At 41.2% G+C, this 13,410-nt stretch overlaps 2 protein-coding genes across 4 annotated transcripts in view; one reads left to right on the forward strand and one right to left on the reverse strand.

Moving 5' to 3' along the window:
• Positions 1–1,862: 1,862 nt before the first annotated feature.
• On the forward strand, positions 1,863–8,023 carry LOC139650394 (endoplasmic reticulum-Golgi intermediate compartment protein 2-like). Of its 2 annotated transcripts, none has more exons than XM_071527047.1 (14): positions 1,863–1,996; positions 2,617–2,750; positions 2,851–2,959; positions 3,091–3,137; positions 3,264–3,331; positions 3,529–3,569; positions 3,857–3,958; positions 4,059–4,154; positions 4,356–4,411; positions 5,338–5,436; positions 5,873–5,997; positions 6,402–6,564; positions 7,048–7,127; positions 7,317–8,023. In XM_071527047.1, exons 2-14 carry the CDS (start codon positions 2,633–2,635, stop codon positions 7,386–7,388), a joined length of 1,176 nt encoding a protein of 391 aa, XP_071383148.1. In that variant the 5' UTR covers positions 1,863–1,996; positions 2,617–2,632; the 3' UTR covers positions 7,389–8,023. The 2 variants fall into 2 exon arrangements, with proteins under 2 accessions (XP_071383148.1, XP_071383149.1); XM_071527048.1 differs by having other exon boundaries at positions 5,900–5,997; positions 7,317–8,018.
• A 2,106-nt stretch (positions 8,024–10,129) lies between these two features.
• The window catches only part of LOC139650393 (fatty acyl-CoA reductase 1), a 41,725-nt gene continuing 38,444 nt past the window's right edge, over positions 10,130–13,410 (reverse strand). Inside the window, exons 9-12 of one of the 2 annotated variants that reach the window (XM_071527045.1) lie at positions 11,988–12,159; positions 11,741–11,870; positions 11,116–11,243; positions 10,130–10,574 (exon numbers count right to left, since the gene is read on the reverse strand). In XM_071527045.1, coding sequence (XP_071383146.1) covers positions 10,412–10,574; positions 11,116–11,243; positions 11,741–11,870; positions 11,988–12,159 — 593 coding nt within the window. In that variant the 3' untranslated portion in view covers positions 10,130–10,411. Of the gene's footprint in view, positions 10,575–11,114; positions 11,244–11,677; positions 11,871–11,987; positions 12,160–13,410 lie in introns of those variants that run through there. The other variant, XM_071527046.1, reaches the window with a different exon arrangement.

The raw sequence follows: 13,410 nt of genomic DNA on the forward strand, positions 1-13,410 counted from the left end.
AAAACAGTTAGCATTCTTCCTCTATGGCCTTAGACATTGCAGAATAGGACAAAAACCAAAACTCAAAAATTCACCCCTGGTATGTCTCCATGGAGCATGTCTGACATGCCCTACGTGCTTGTGTGGTGAATAGCAATGGGACCACCGACCCACAGCTTGATCTGTGAGCTGACAGCACCCATCCCCCCACACGCCCATCTGTGCTGCTCTGCATAGGCAAGCAGGCTTGCTGCATGCAGGGACTCAGTAGCACTCACCGCACAGGAGACACATGTGATTCAATTGGTTAATCTGCAGCTCTCTGAATTGTTTTGTTGTTCTTGTGCATGCTCAACTGCAGTGAGGGGAAAACATATTCTTTGCACACTGATTATAGTGGTCTGCACTATAGGGTTGGAGCAGATCATTATCATCTCTTCACGTTAGGTTGTCTCTATTTTCAGCCTGGTCTGAGCAGTATAGAACTTTATTTATGGTGTGCAGGGAAGGAAAGATCCACCACAAGAAAAAAAACATTACATGCCTATAAATACCCCTCCTTGAAGTTAATTATCCCTTGTAAATGGATGTCAGTGCTCCTTATGATGGGTTAGTGTCACTGTTGATGGATGGTCATAAACAACTTCTCTACTTCTTACATGATTCCCATAGTCCTAAAACACCTGATCAATGACCTTAGACTTGACAGGTTTAATTCATCTGAATGTGTTCAACATCAATTACAATATCAAATAATGAATGTATTAGTATTTAAAAAAAAAATATATATTAATAGTAAATATTATTACATTTTTGGGGCTGGTTTATGGAGTAGTTAATGTTGTTATATGTATTGACCATGCAAAAAACAAAGTTTATCATCACAGATGCAGCACAGTTACAGACTTTGGAAAGGAAGAACTTGTTAGCAAGTTTAAAAAGTGTATGAAGTATAAATGGAATGTATTAAAGGTGTATTAACATGCAAAGAGTAAGTGTATCTCCATAGTTTGCTATGGGTTTTATTGTGCAGGTAATAACCTACAGAAAAAAAAAACTTTTGCAGCATTATCCATAGTTACCTTAGCCATCTGTTAAAGGTGAAATGGAAATCCTAGCCTTAAAATTGGATGACTGCAATACATAAACTGTAGGTTGAGAGTTGAGTATGCAAACAATCCAGTGCAAGTCCAGAAGCATGACAGTTATTTGAGTGTTGCTAAATAGCATGAAGGTGCGTGTAACTGTGAGTATTTTAACATGATGATATTTCTGATGTAAAGCATGACAGAATAGGAAGCAAACCCAGAGAGAAAGAACCACTGCAAGGAGGGCAAACAACCAGTCGAGTATTACTTTTTGGTGTAAGAGCTTATACACTTCCAGATAACCCTTTAACACACATCTAATTATTGATATACCAACCTGAGTGTTAAATGATTGGAGTCAGTACACTGAAGTTTATAGTTTGTGTCCATGTTACCAGATTATAACACATCAAAACTCAGCAGACAATCCCAACTCTGTTTTCACTATGCAGCCAGTACCTTTGCTGCAGCATTGCACTTTGTCAATAACCTTCCCCAAGAAAAAATGCAAAAACAATAATTAGTCTTTTCTAAAGCCCGGAAAGAATATCCATCTTAATGCTATAAGGAACCAAACAGACTATTCTATTCTATTCTATTCTATTCTATTCTATTCTATTCTATTCTATTCCTCTTATCAAAGTACCTGCTTTCAGTGGGTCTGACAAAGGGCAACATTTTTGTGTTAAAGCGCCACCTGGTGAGTGAATGCTGAATGGCAACACTGTTCACTGCGCGTTCACAGGTGCGGAGCGCGCACGCTGCACGCTAAATGACGTCATGATTTACCCAAACAAGGAAACGAGACAGCGTTTAGTTTGCATGGTTTACTGGTCTACAGCCGCATATCATACAGTAACAAATTAGTCAATATGTCTGTTAATACTTGAATATGGACACCATGATTCACTTTCTGGACGAGAACAGAGGTGAGAGATAATGAGTGATGTTAAGAAAGAGCATTGATATGTGTGTTCCTGTTAACGTTAGCTAGGCGGCTAGCTGTCAGTAGTACCATTATGAAAAATTACTATAATATTCTCATAGGAACTTATAGTATGACTGTGGTACTCAATATTATCTTTATAGTAACCGTATCATACATGTTTTTTTTTTAAAATATATATCTCCTATCGTCTTACTGTTATGTAATATAGTGTTCATTCATATCGGGACCTGGTGTGTCTGTGGTAGTTAATAGTGAGTTTATAGTGAACCTATTGTACTTAATGATATTTTTTATCTCCTATGATATCACTGTAATATTCCTATAGTAAACTGTAGGGACGTTACTGTGTCACTGAATATTTGTATAGTGTCCTTCTAAAATTAATTATAGGATTCTATAGGTTTTTTTTTTGTTTAGGTGTTTTAATATTTTTATTTACTTACACACTTAGCTTATTGTGCTAGTTGTGCTCTTACCATTTGTTTGGCCCACATTGTAATCGTCATCAAAGTCTGTTTGCCCATAAACCCATTGAAGCTGAAGACTGTAGACCGGTGCTGAATCTAATACTGATGTGCTGTTCCACATTCTGTGATGCAGGAGGTGGAGAGCTGCCATGAACCTGAAGATGAGGCGTCTGTCCAGGAAGAAAGCCCTGGGCCTGGTGAAGGAACTGGATGCCTTCCCCAAGGTCCCAGACAGCTATGTAGAGACCTCAGCCACAGGAGGGACAGGTAAAAAAAAAAAAGAAAAAAAAAGCCATCATTCCCATTGCAATATATCATACCATGTTGAACAATAACCTACCTGTTTATTCCTCTGTCTCCTCCACAGTGTCACTGATAGCGTTTAGTGCCATGGCCCTTCTGGCTATTTTAGAGTTCTTTGTTTATCGGGACACTTGGATGAAGTATGAATATGAAGTGGACAAGGATTTCTCCAGGTAAGCTTATGTTCAAAGAATGAATGAATTGTGTGACTTTCTGTCGATCTGTTCATTGAATGCTTAGAGCTATATGGTAGATTACGATTGCAGAACCTGACATAACTCTCACTTTTTTTTAATTTTTACAGCAAATTGAGAATAAACATTGACATCACAGTTGCCATGAAATGCCAGCGTAAGTGTCCAACCTTTGTCATTCAAATATGGACACTATTCATTGAAGTGCAGCCCAAATGTATGTATGTATGTATGAGTGTAGAGTAATATACTGATGACATGAATGAATTGTCTGTGGTTGCAGATGTTGGAGCAGACATTCTGGACCTGGCCGAGACCATGATCACATCCAATGGCCTTCAGTATGAGCCTGTGAGTGAAGCCTGTCTTGAAAAATACGATCTTCTAGTTACCTTTTTTAACTGCTGATTAGTGGAATGTAGCAGTGACAAAAGAGGAACAGCTGAGGAATTAGACAAGCGTTTTGTTGCAGCCGATATTATCACTCGGGGCATCCAAAAAGATTCAGATTTCACAACTGCATGTCTTTTCTTTGTATCTTGGGTCAGGTTGTCTTTGAACTGTCCCCGCAACAGAGACTGTGGCACAGGTAAGCTTTTATCAAATTACTCCGGGAGATAAAACAATTTCTGTATTGACTTTTTCTTGCTATAAACAGAAAGCTCTTTAGACTGTAAAACAAGGTAGAGCCACTGGAATGGGGAAATGCAGTTTTTGGTCCATCCAGATTCTTAAGTAGTTTCTGAAGCACTTAGGACTTGGCAGCAGTCGGGGAATCTTGTGTAACTGCATTCCAGATGTAGTTTCTGTGTACAACTGTGGCTTTGAGTGAGTCTGACAGCGCTGGAGTTTCTGAACCTGTTACTTGTTGTGCAGGACGCTGCTTCTCATACAGAACAGGCTGAGAGAGGAACATGCCCTCCAGGAGGTCCTCTACAAAACTGTCCTGAAGGGAGCGCCTACTGCCCTGCCCCCACGGTCAGCTGCAGTCGTCCAAATAAATGATTCATAAGACAGCTGTGGATAACATGTAAAGATGTACAGCTAGTGAACTGTGTGTGTGTGTGTGTGCGTGCAGGGAGGGTGCCTCTCTGGATCCCCACAGTGCTTGCAGGATACATGGGCATGTCTACGTCAACAAGGTGGCAGGAAACTTCCACATCACTGTGGGAAAGTAAGACACCGTTTGATTTGTCAACTTGCCACTGTCAGCTAGCTAGAGGTTCATCAGATCCACATAAAGAATGTGCAAGGTTTATGCCATGGGACTGCAGTAGTCCATGTGTAGAATTTGTGTAAATATAAAAAATCGACATAACTAGACTGCCGTATCGTTGACATCAATCCTCTAATTCTGACATATTGTGTTTTTCAGGCCTATTCATCATCCACGGGGCCATGCACACATTGCAGCTTTTGTAAGCCATGAAAGTATGTCCATTTTCTTAATTAAATAATAATAATACTGCTTTTATAATCACACTTGCATCATTTTTTCTTCAGCTTGTTTTGTATGCTGCAATATACTCATTATAAATAGGCAAAATTAACTTGTCTCTCCTTCCAGGGGGACTGGTAAATAAATAAAAACTAGAATTGCACTTGGAGAGCGCAGACCTCCGCCAAGGTTCATGCTATTATTGTTTGTGAGTCGGATCCAGATCCACTCCAAAATTTAATGGGTTCTTCCTTGGCCCATGCTACACCCTTCCACGAAGTTTCATGAAAATCGGGCCATAATCCTGCTAACAGACAAACAAACAAACAAACGGCACCGAAAACATAACCTCCTTGGCAGAGGTAAAAAGACTCCACAAGAATGTTTTTAGCAGCCAAAGTAGTATTTTTTAAAACTACTCTTTTAGAGCATTTCATGTACAGGATATGGAAGGTGTGAGATGACCTCTGACCTCCCTATAGCGGGGGCAAGTGAAAAAGAGTATCTCTCTACAGGGATCAATAAAGTATGGCACACAGCAACAGAATTTTAACAGGAAAACTAATAGGACTGTTACTGTGAAACATTTTATGCTTACATTTAAGGACGGATAGTTAGAATAGAGCTGTGTCAGTTTCCTCTGATCACATCACAAGGCCCAACTTGTGTCCTGATGCTCCTCAGCTGCAGAAGGTCAAATGTTAACTGATATAAAAGACAGTTTCCTTCCTCAGCAATGGTCGAAATTGGTTTGATTGATCAATAGATATCCTGCGAGAGACCAATGTGTTTTTCACATTGATCTACTGCAAACAGCACTTGATTCAGGCCCAGTTTTTTCCACTTCCATGCAGAGGGCTTTTAGTGAGCCTCCACTGCCTTGACTGAATCTGAGCTGGCTCTCATCATTGCATTACAGCGTACAACTTCTCCCATCGAATAGACCATTTGTCTTTTGGGGAGGAGATACCAGGCATCATCAATCCTCTGGACGGCACCGAGAAAATCACCAATAACAGTAAGTTACTGCTCCTCCCACAGATGCCAGAGAAAAACATATGATGGATTGGTTTCCTACCAAAGAACATTTAGGCAGAAATCACCGCAAGATTATTGAGGTTTTGAGTCTTTTTTTGAGTTGAGTTTTTTTTAGTTTTTTTGCTGAAATGCAACAATTCCCTAAGTGATATGGCATCAGGAGTTGACCTTAAAAACTTTCCTTAGCTGCCCTTTGATGTTGCTGGTTTGATGTATTGTGTAATGGTACATCAGCTAATTAGGCATTAGGGTAAATAATTTCCCTTTACACAAAGCACTGTAAAGGGCTGAATGGAACTCAGTTTTATTGTGGAGGCAACATTTGTGGCAAATGTTTTATTTAGAATTTCTGCAGCTGCAGTTTACATCAATATTTAAAAAAAACTGAAATATTCACATTTTTCTTCACATAACAGTCCTTGCTGTGTGTGTTGCCATTCCAGACAATCAGATGTTCCAGTACTTCATCACAGTGGTGCCCACCAGGCTGCACACATACAAGATATCTGCAGACACACACCAGTTTGCTGTGACTGAGCGGGTGAGTGTGCACACTGGCTGTCCAGATCTGAGCACATGCTGACACATGAGCCTGTGAGGGAGAGAGAGACTGAGAGAGAGGTTTTTGATGTTCTGTAATGAAACAGAGGAAAAAGTAACTAAAAACACTGTAAAACTTCACCCAATCCCACACACACACTTTCACACACACCAGCAACAACAGCAAAACTGAAGACACCAAAAATCCCTCACATGATTGATAATTCAATACAGCCAGACTCTCTTTTCCCACTTTACATATCGCGTTCTGCATCTCCCAAACATTAATAATGTTGACAATATAACTTCTTAAACACAAATCCATACCAAATGGAGAATGAGAGAGATTGACTAACTGGCTGACTGAAAGACAAAAACCTAACCACCATCCTGTCTGTTCCTCAGGAGCGGGTGATAAACCACGCAGCAGGCAGCCACGGCGTCTCCGGCATCTTCGTCAAGTACGACACCAGCTCTCTGATGGTGACGGTCAGGGAGCAGCATATGCCGCTGTGGCAGTTCCTGGTGCGGCTGTGCGGCATTATCGGGGGCATTTTCTCCACAACAGGCAAGTCTGCTTTCCACTCAAATCGCACCCTGCAAAAAATATCCATCTTAACAAGCCGTTTAATTAATTCGTTTCGACTCTCAAAAGGTGGTTTTTCTTTAAACAAGTGAAAATTAACTGCCAATGGGGTGAGATAATTTTGCTTGTTTACAACTTATTTCAAGGTTTGTGTCATTTTCTTGATAATAGTGGAGTGATATGGCATGTTCTGCCTTCTTTCAAGACACTTGTTTCCAGAAAATTCCTGAAACAAGTGAAACTGCACTGGAAACAAGCGGAATCTCACCTCATTGGCAGAAGCTTTACTTCATTTTCGGATTGAATATGAGACCAAATGATTTAAGATTTAGCATTTTTTGCAGTGTGCTTTGCCAAATCAGAATGCACCCAATTTATCCAATTAATAATTTACATAAGAGAAAGGTGTCCTGGATTAAAATTCATCCAATCCATCCATCCCTGTTGTTTCCCCTCTCTCCCAAGGCATGCTCCATGGCTTTGTTGGCTTCTGTTTTGATGTCGTCTGCTGTCGCTTCAAGCTGGGAGCCTACAGGCCCAGAGAGGTGAGTCCTGACCGGTATCCACAACACCAACTCCCATCCTGCACAGTAATCACGCTATCTGCATTACTTTGAGCAATATTTCTGCTAAACATCAGAATAAATTATGTCACAGAGTGTATTAAAGCATGCTAACCTGTACCACGATTAAATTAACAGTGGTATTACTGCACTGCATCTCTCTGTTTCCAGGCTGTGCAGCCACACAACCAGATGAACAATCACCAAACCCCTCTGCAGGTTGACGACGCCCCTCAGGAGTAGCTGGACCTTGTTCCTTCACTCTGCGCATTCTGGCTTCTCCATAGTTTTATGTTGAGGAGGTGACCTGTTAAACCATATGAATGAATGAATGACTGACTGAATGAATGAATGAATGAATGAATGAATGAATGAATACTGAGTTTCACTGCTTTGTCATTCCAGTGGGAATTCCATGTTATTTATTATTCTTCCATTTTCAGAAGTATTGTGAACCGTTTTGCTAAATGCCAACTCTACTACATGTCATGTAATGTGTTTTTTTCTACTGCAAAAGGTAAAGCTGACTTACAATATATTACAACATGTTAAAGATTGTTTTATGGTTTGTACACTGTACCATTCACTTAACTGATAGTGGACTTCATATCTGTTCATATTTGGTGCTGTAGAGATAGAGACATTATTGTATATTTCACTACAGACTTTTGGAAAATAATAATGCATCATGCGTGCCCTATTACTGCAGTCACACATGCATCTTTTTGTACATTATTTCCTTTGGATGCCATGTGATGGTGTTTGTGTGTTGGAAATATCTCAGGCTTTCTGTTCCATTTGCTATAGCAACAGATGATGTTGAACGTTTGGTTATCATTTAATTCCCAATCCATTAAAGTTTAAATACCCATAAATGTGAGAAGCCGAAGAAGGAGTACCATTTTGTTTCAAAGCATGTACTTGTGCAAAAAAGAAGTCTGAGTAGACAATGAAGTTACAAGAGCATATGAATGGCCTTTAGGAAGAAAAACAAAATGATACTCGATTAGTCAATCTTGTAAATTCAAAGCGTGCAATGGATCAAAAGTCAAATTTGAATTGGATGATCATGAATCTCAGCCAATATAAAACTGGCTATATGGCTAGGTTCATATAGTCATGTGTCTACAGATACATACTGTATATTTTATATTTAGGCTTTTTGATTTACTGGCATTCACTTTCAGCAAGTCTGTCTGGATGTCTTGGGTGGAAAGTTTATGAGTAGCTTGGGACTGAAGAGATAGATGAAGAGATCATCTGAAGACTGCAAACATCAAAGTACACAGTGCAACACCAAGTTCAAACCAGGACTTCTTCTACAGTTAAAACAGGAAATCAAGCCTCTCTACAATGTAACACTCCAAATTTAGATGCAGTACTTTTCCTCTATATGCAACAGGATCAGAAATGCCAACAACCTTTTGTCCTCATTGAAACCTTTATTTATCGAAAGACCAAATGCCTCAGTAGAACGCGTCAGATCATTTTTTTTGTGTTCATTTTTATGGAAAGAACTCTACATGGTGAGGTAGAAGATTGTTAAGTTTAACGGACTGCAGCACACTGGCACATTTGTTCTCTTCTAGTTTATTTCAGTTTTGCCAAGCAGACTTGAATGAAGTGTTTTCAGAGCAGGGAAAAAAAAAGAAAAAAAAAAAGGTGGTCCAACATTTTGCAAATGACACTAGAAAGTAGAGATGAGATGAAATGGCGTAAGTGTCGCCGTTCATTAGAGACATGACAGTAGCTCCAGCCTGGGGTTTACCAACAGTGCATCAAACAGCAGAGACAGCACTTTGTTGTCAAACGGACACACAGAAGAGCGAACTCCACAACAAGGACAGCATTACAATAGCCCTGTAGCTCTGTAAGAACGATTATGATGAAACCTCTTCATCACACAGACCTAATAGGTTTCGTACGACTGCAGACATTTTGGTTCATCGTCCCTTTCTGAAATCAAGAGGACAGTCACCATGGTTACACCACAGATACAGGCTTTTTGCATAAACACATTTAATCGGTTTTTGTCCCTTTTTCTCCCATAAAGGCTCATCATTGTATGTACTTGTATTCTGTTAAGAGTCAAGACTTGTAACATATACAATACTGTACACAGATCTCTTATTTGTTTTAGTAAAAATCAGACTTGCCTGTCACACGTAACACTTTTGGTAGATTCTATGGGAAGCTCTGTGGTGGGATCTTGTGAAGACGCCCACCAAGCAAAATCAACAGTCAAATACAATTTTTTTTTTTTGGTAGTCTATAAGAATAATATATAAGTTCAACTATTTACAGATCTTCCAAACTCTGATGTATTCTTATTTATATATAATACACTGCCAAGGTCTACCACGTACATCAGACTAGCCTTTGACGCAAGTATTTATAAAGATGTAAAAGTAGTAAACTTAGTTTCAGTACAAACTGCTGTACAAACAGGCAAAAAGTGGATGAGCATTAAAACAAACAAGGTTTATGTTCAAAGACACACTGATATATATCGTTTGTGATAGTAACTCAATGAACCTCAACAGTAGGAAAGGTGGTAGATCTGTATGGTCGGATATTTCTAGTAATACAGTTGTCTTGTGTGGTCAGAATTTAATAGCCGAGTTTTCTCTCAATCATCTCTGGATTGGCCTTGAAACAGAACCACCAGTTAGTTTGTGTGTGTCATCGTCAACAGGGAGTACATACAATATAATGCAATGAAGACATACAGATATCCAGATCACCTGTGTATTAAAGAGAGGATTTGGATATCACCAGATAAAAAAAAAAAAGAAAAAGGAAATGACAGAAATTATCCTCCAATGAAGCACTGACGTATTTCAAGTATGCAAACAAAATCATCACAATTTTCAAGGCAATGTACCCGGATTCAAGAGGATGGAATCTATGAGCTGGAAAAAAATAGGGAAAAGTTACACAAAAGGCTTATTGTTGCATATATAATCGGCCACTTTGAGAAGAAGACGGTGGGTAGAAACCGAATGACGACACTTGGATGTGGACACAATTTGGTGTTGGGGTCGGTGCGGGCTCTGACGAGAGATTTTCCAAACTAAACAAATACATTTCATGGCTAGTAGACCTCATTCTCCCTTTCGAGTGCTTCGCCCCACCGCAGCCCCCGCCTGCTTGTCCAGACTAAAAGGAGGACCTGCAGTGTCCCTTCGTGGACGGTCAGTTTTCGGTGTCCCGCTGAGGGCCGAGGGGCGAGGGCCGTTGTCTCTGGCGCGAGGCGGCGAGGGGACTCAGTTGGTCAGTGTGCTGGACGCTCTGAAGTAGGAGAGGAACTTGAAGCAGAGGCTGACCACGAAGTACCAGATGTTTCTGGCCATCTGGGAGCGGGCGATGAACACCCTCCAGATGAAGACCAGCAGCAGCGTGTTGAAGGTGTAGCGGATGTTCCTCAGCCTGGGGGGAGGGAGACAGAGGGAGGTAACATAAGGGGTAAGAAATCTGATGCACCAGCTTACACTACCAGCCAAACGTTTGGACACACCACATTTTTCTTTATTTTTACTATTTTCCACATTTTAGAATAATAGTAAAGACATCAAAACTATGAAATAACACAAATGGAATTATTCAGTGACCAAGAAAGTGTTAAACAAATCAAAACTATCTTATATTTTTGATTCTTTAAAGTAGCCGCCCTTTGCCTTGATGGAAAGGCAAAGGCTTTGGAAAGAAATTCACACATAGACATCAACTTCACTAGTTATATTTGTCTAAGAAACAAATTTCAAGCATTTAAGCATAAGCCTTTAGATCAAAATGGCTTTAAGACAATGAAAATCATAGTACATTCAATCAGGTGTGACCAAACTTTTGACTGGTAGTGAATATGTAGACATAAATAGAGAGTTTTTTTTAAACAACATCCCCCCTTGCAGTAAACTTGATCATCCCAGTGCTAGTTCTGGATTTATTTTGCTTTCTCTTGGCTACTTACTTCCTTAGGTGCTGCCTGGCAGCAGGAATGTCAGACATGTCTTCATTCAGGACGTACTTCTTGGTGCCGATACAGTAATTCTCAATGTACTCCGGCCAGTTCAGCTGGCGCACATCAAAGTTAAACGTCTGCAAGACAGGAAGGATAGATGGGAGGCTGTTGAGACAATGTCTTGTGGTATTACTCAATGCCTGGAATTCCACTCTCAGTCTGTAGAGGGAGCAATAGGCTTTCTACTGGTATTATAATGCAGTATATTCCCAGTGAGCAGCAGGCATATTCCCCAAGCTGGCTGCTTTCTCAACCATACCAGAGTCAAATAGTAGATGCAAATATTTCTCAGTGTTTGCTTTAATCTGCTTAGAGTATCGGATGAGTGGGGTGAGTTATCCCATCAGGACCATTCAGATAGTGTCAGGTGAGTGGACAGTTGCAGGAAAAGTCTACTCGCTAATAATACTAATACTAATACTTTCCTGTAATTCTCTCAACTTTCAAACACTCCCTGAATTGTCTTATGTAACAGACTACAGGGATCACATAAGTAAGCTGGAAAACAAACCTTAAGAGGTATCTGTCAGCACTATGTGGCCCACGTTGGAGGCCTGTGTGTGGACGAGCCTACCTTCCTGTCCTCTGGGGTGAGCTGGCTCATCAGCATGTTCATATTGTCAGAATTCCACTCCCAGTCCTGGCTGCTGAAATACTCCAGCAGGCCGATGGCCTTGTGCAGACGGTTAAAGATACGCATCATCCTAGAGAGAGAGAGAGAGAGAGAGAGAGAGGGAGAGAGAGGCTGGAGGTTACACCACAGTGGAACTTGTGGTAATCCGCTTTAGATTTTCGGCACGACAGGAGGCTGCAAGTCTTACTGGGGCTTCTGTCCAGAGAGACGCAGGTAGAGGTCGTAGATGAGGGCAGGGAACTTGTGGCTGACCAGGATCCAGTACTGGTTGATCAGGTAGTTGGAGGTGATGTTGGCATTGGGCCTGCGGAAGGCCTGCTCCAGGGGGTTCCTCTTGAAGGTTGACATCACATGGTGCTCTGCAAAGGGTGCATGGTTGAAGGGGATGGATTAGACAATAAACTGGTGTTTTCACTTGATTTTCAGACAATGGAAAAGACAATACACCATCTAACTTTTGAAGGATTTCTGGTAAAAGGCTAGCCATACTATAAATGCCAGTGGAATACTAGAGGATGTCACAAGATGCACTGAAATAAAAGATGGTCATTCATAACAAATGGCAGAATGTGAATAGTCGTTCATAGTTCACAGGTTTATTTCCCAGAATCAGTCACCAGAAACAGTGAAATAGGTGAACATCAGGCAGATTCCATGACTTCCAGGAACCGTGGCTGGCATTCATAATAATGTGACTTTTAGCTCCAGTTCCCTATGGATTATCAGGCAGACGCAGTCACAGAATGATTTTACCCGCTAGGCAGCACAGCAGGCCCCTCCTCCCAGCATTCGGCAGCAGCCATCCACAGATAAAAGGAGGGAGCCATGTGACTTCACACATTACATCACACAAAGCCCGTACTGCAAGTTGCCATGGCAACCGATATGTAGTGGTTGCAGGGGCCAAGTTGACCAGATCCAAGGTGACAGCCAGATGTGGCCTGGCTCCATTCAGCCCGGCTGCGAGTATCACCGCTAACCTTCAGCTGCCCTCCAAGCTCCAGGACAGTTGCCATGGAGATGGCCCACTAGGGCTATGCTGTGCTGGAGTACCCACAATACTTTGCCAGAGATGCCAGCGACAAGGTGCCGGCAGCTGGTGGGACTCAGAACCACTCTAGCACACAAATGGCCTGGATACTCCTCCTGACCCGTCTCTGTAATTACACATCCAGGAAGCAACTAGGCTATGCATGCATATTTTTTTTCCGTGAGTGCATCTATTGTTATTTGGTCTCCGCTGATCCTTTTGTTTTTGATTAGCTTCATTCCTAGCTCTTATTTGGGCCAGTGAGATTAGTGTGCACTATCCCTCTTTCATAACAGTGAATTGCAGTGATGAGGCTTAATCCCGCTACAAGCCATCTGGTAGCAATTTCCACGGTGAAGGGAGCATATTTGCTAATCTGAGAGAGAGAGAGAGCAGGAGAGAGAGAGAGAGGAGGGTCCCCTGTCACCCTGCTGTGTTTAAGTCTCTGCCAGCCGACACCCACAGCCCTCTAATCTCAACGCCCCTGATGACCGCTGGGATGGAAACAATCACAGTTTTCATTCTCCTTGTGCGTTTTCACCACTTGTATTTATCATGCGCTCAAATAAGAACAGATGAC

The sequence above is a fragment of the Centroberyx affinis genome, unplaced genomic scaffold, assembly GCF_046629955.1.
Source record: "Centroberyx affinis isolate AG114_WGS23_722 - 3 ecotype Tasmania unplaced genomic scaffold, CSIRO-AGI_Caff_v1 ptg001486l_1, whole genome shotgun sequence".
Taxonomy (NCBI): domain Eukaryota; kingdom Metazoa; phylum Chordata; class Actinopteri; order Beryciformes; family Berycidae; genus Centroberyx; species Centroberyx affinis.

Bases quoted from the DNA above. Each gene is read 5' to 3' on its own strand.
- LOC139650394 (XM_071527047.1), top strand. From the start codon at position 2,633: ATGAACCTGAAGATGAGGCGTCTGTCCAGGAAGAAAGCCCTGGGCCTG. The intron at 3,332-3,528 runs GTGAGTGAAGCC...ATCTTGGGTCAG, and splicing joins ATGGCCTTCAGTATGAGCCT to GTTGTCTTTGAACTGTCCCC. The intron at 4,155-4,355 runs GTAAGACACCGT...TGTGTTTTTCAG, and splicing joins TTCCACATCACTGTGGGAAA to GCCTATTCATCATCCACGGG.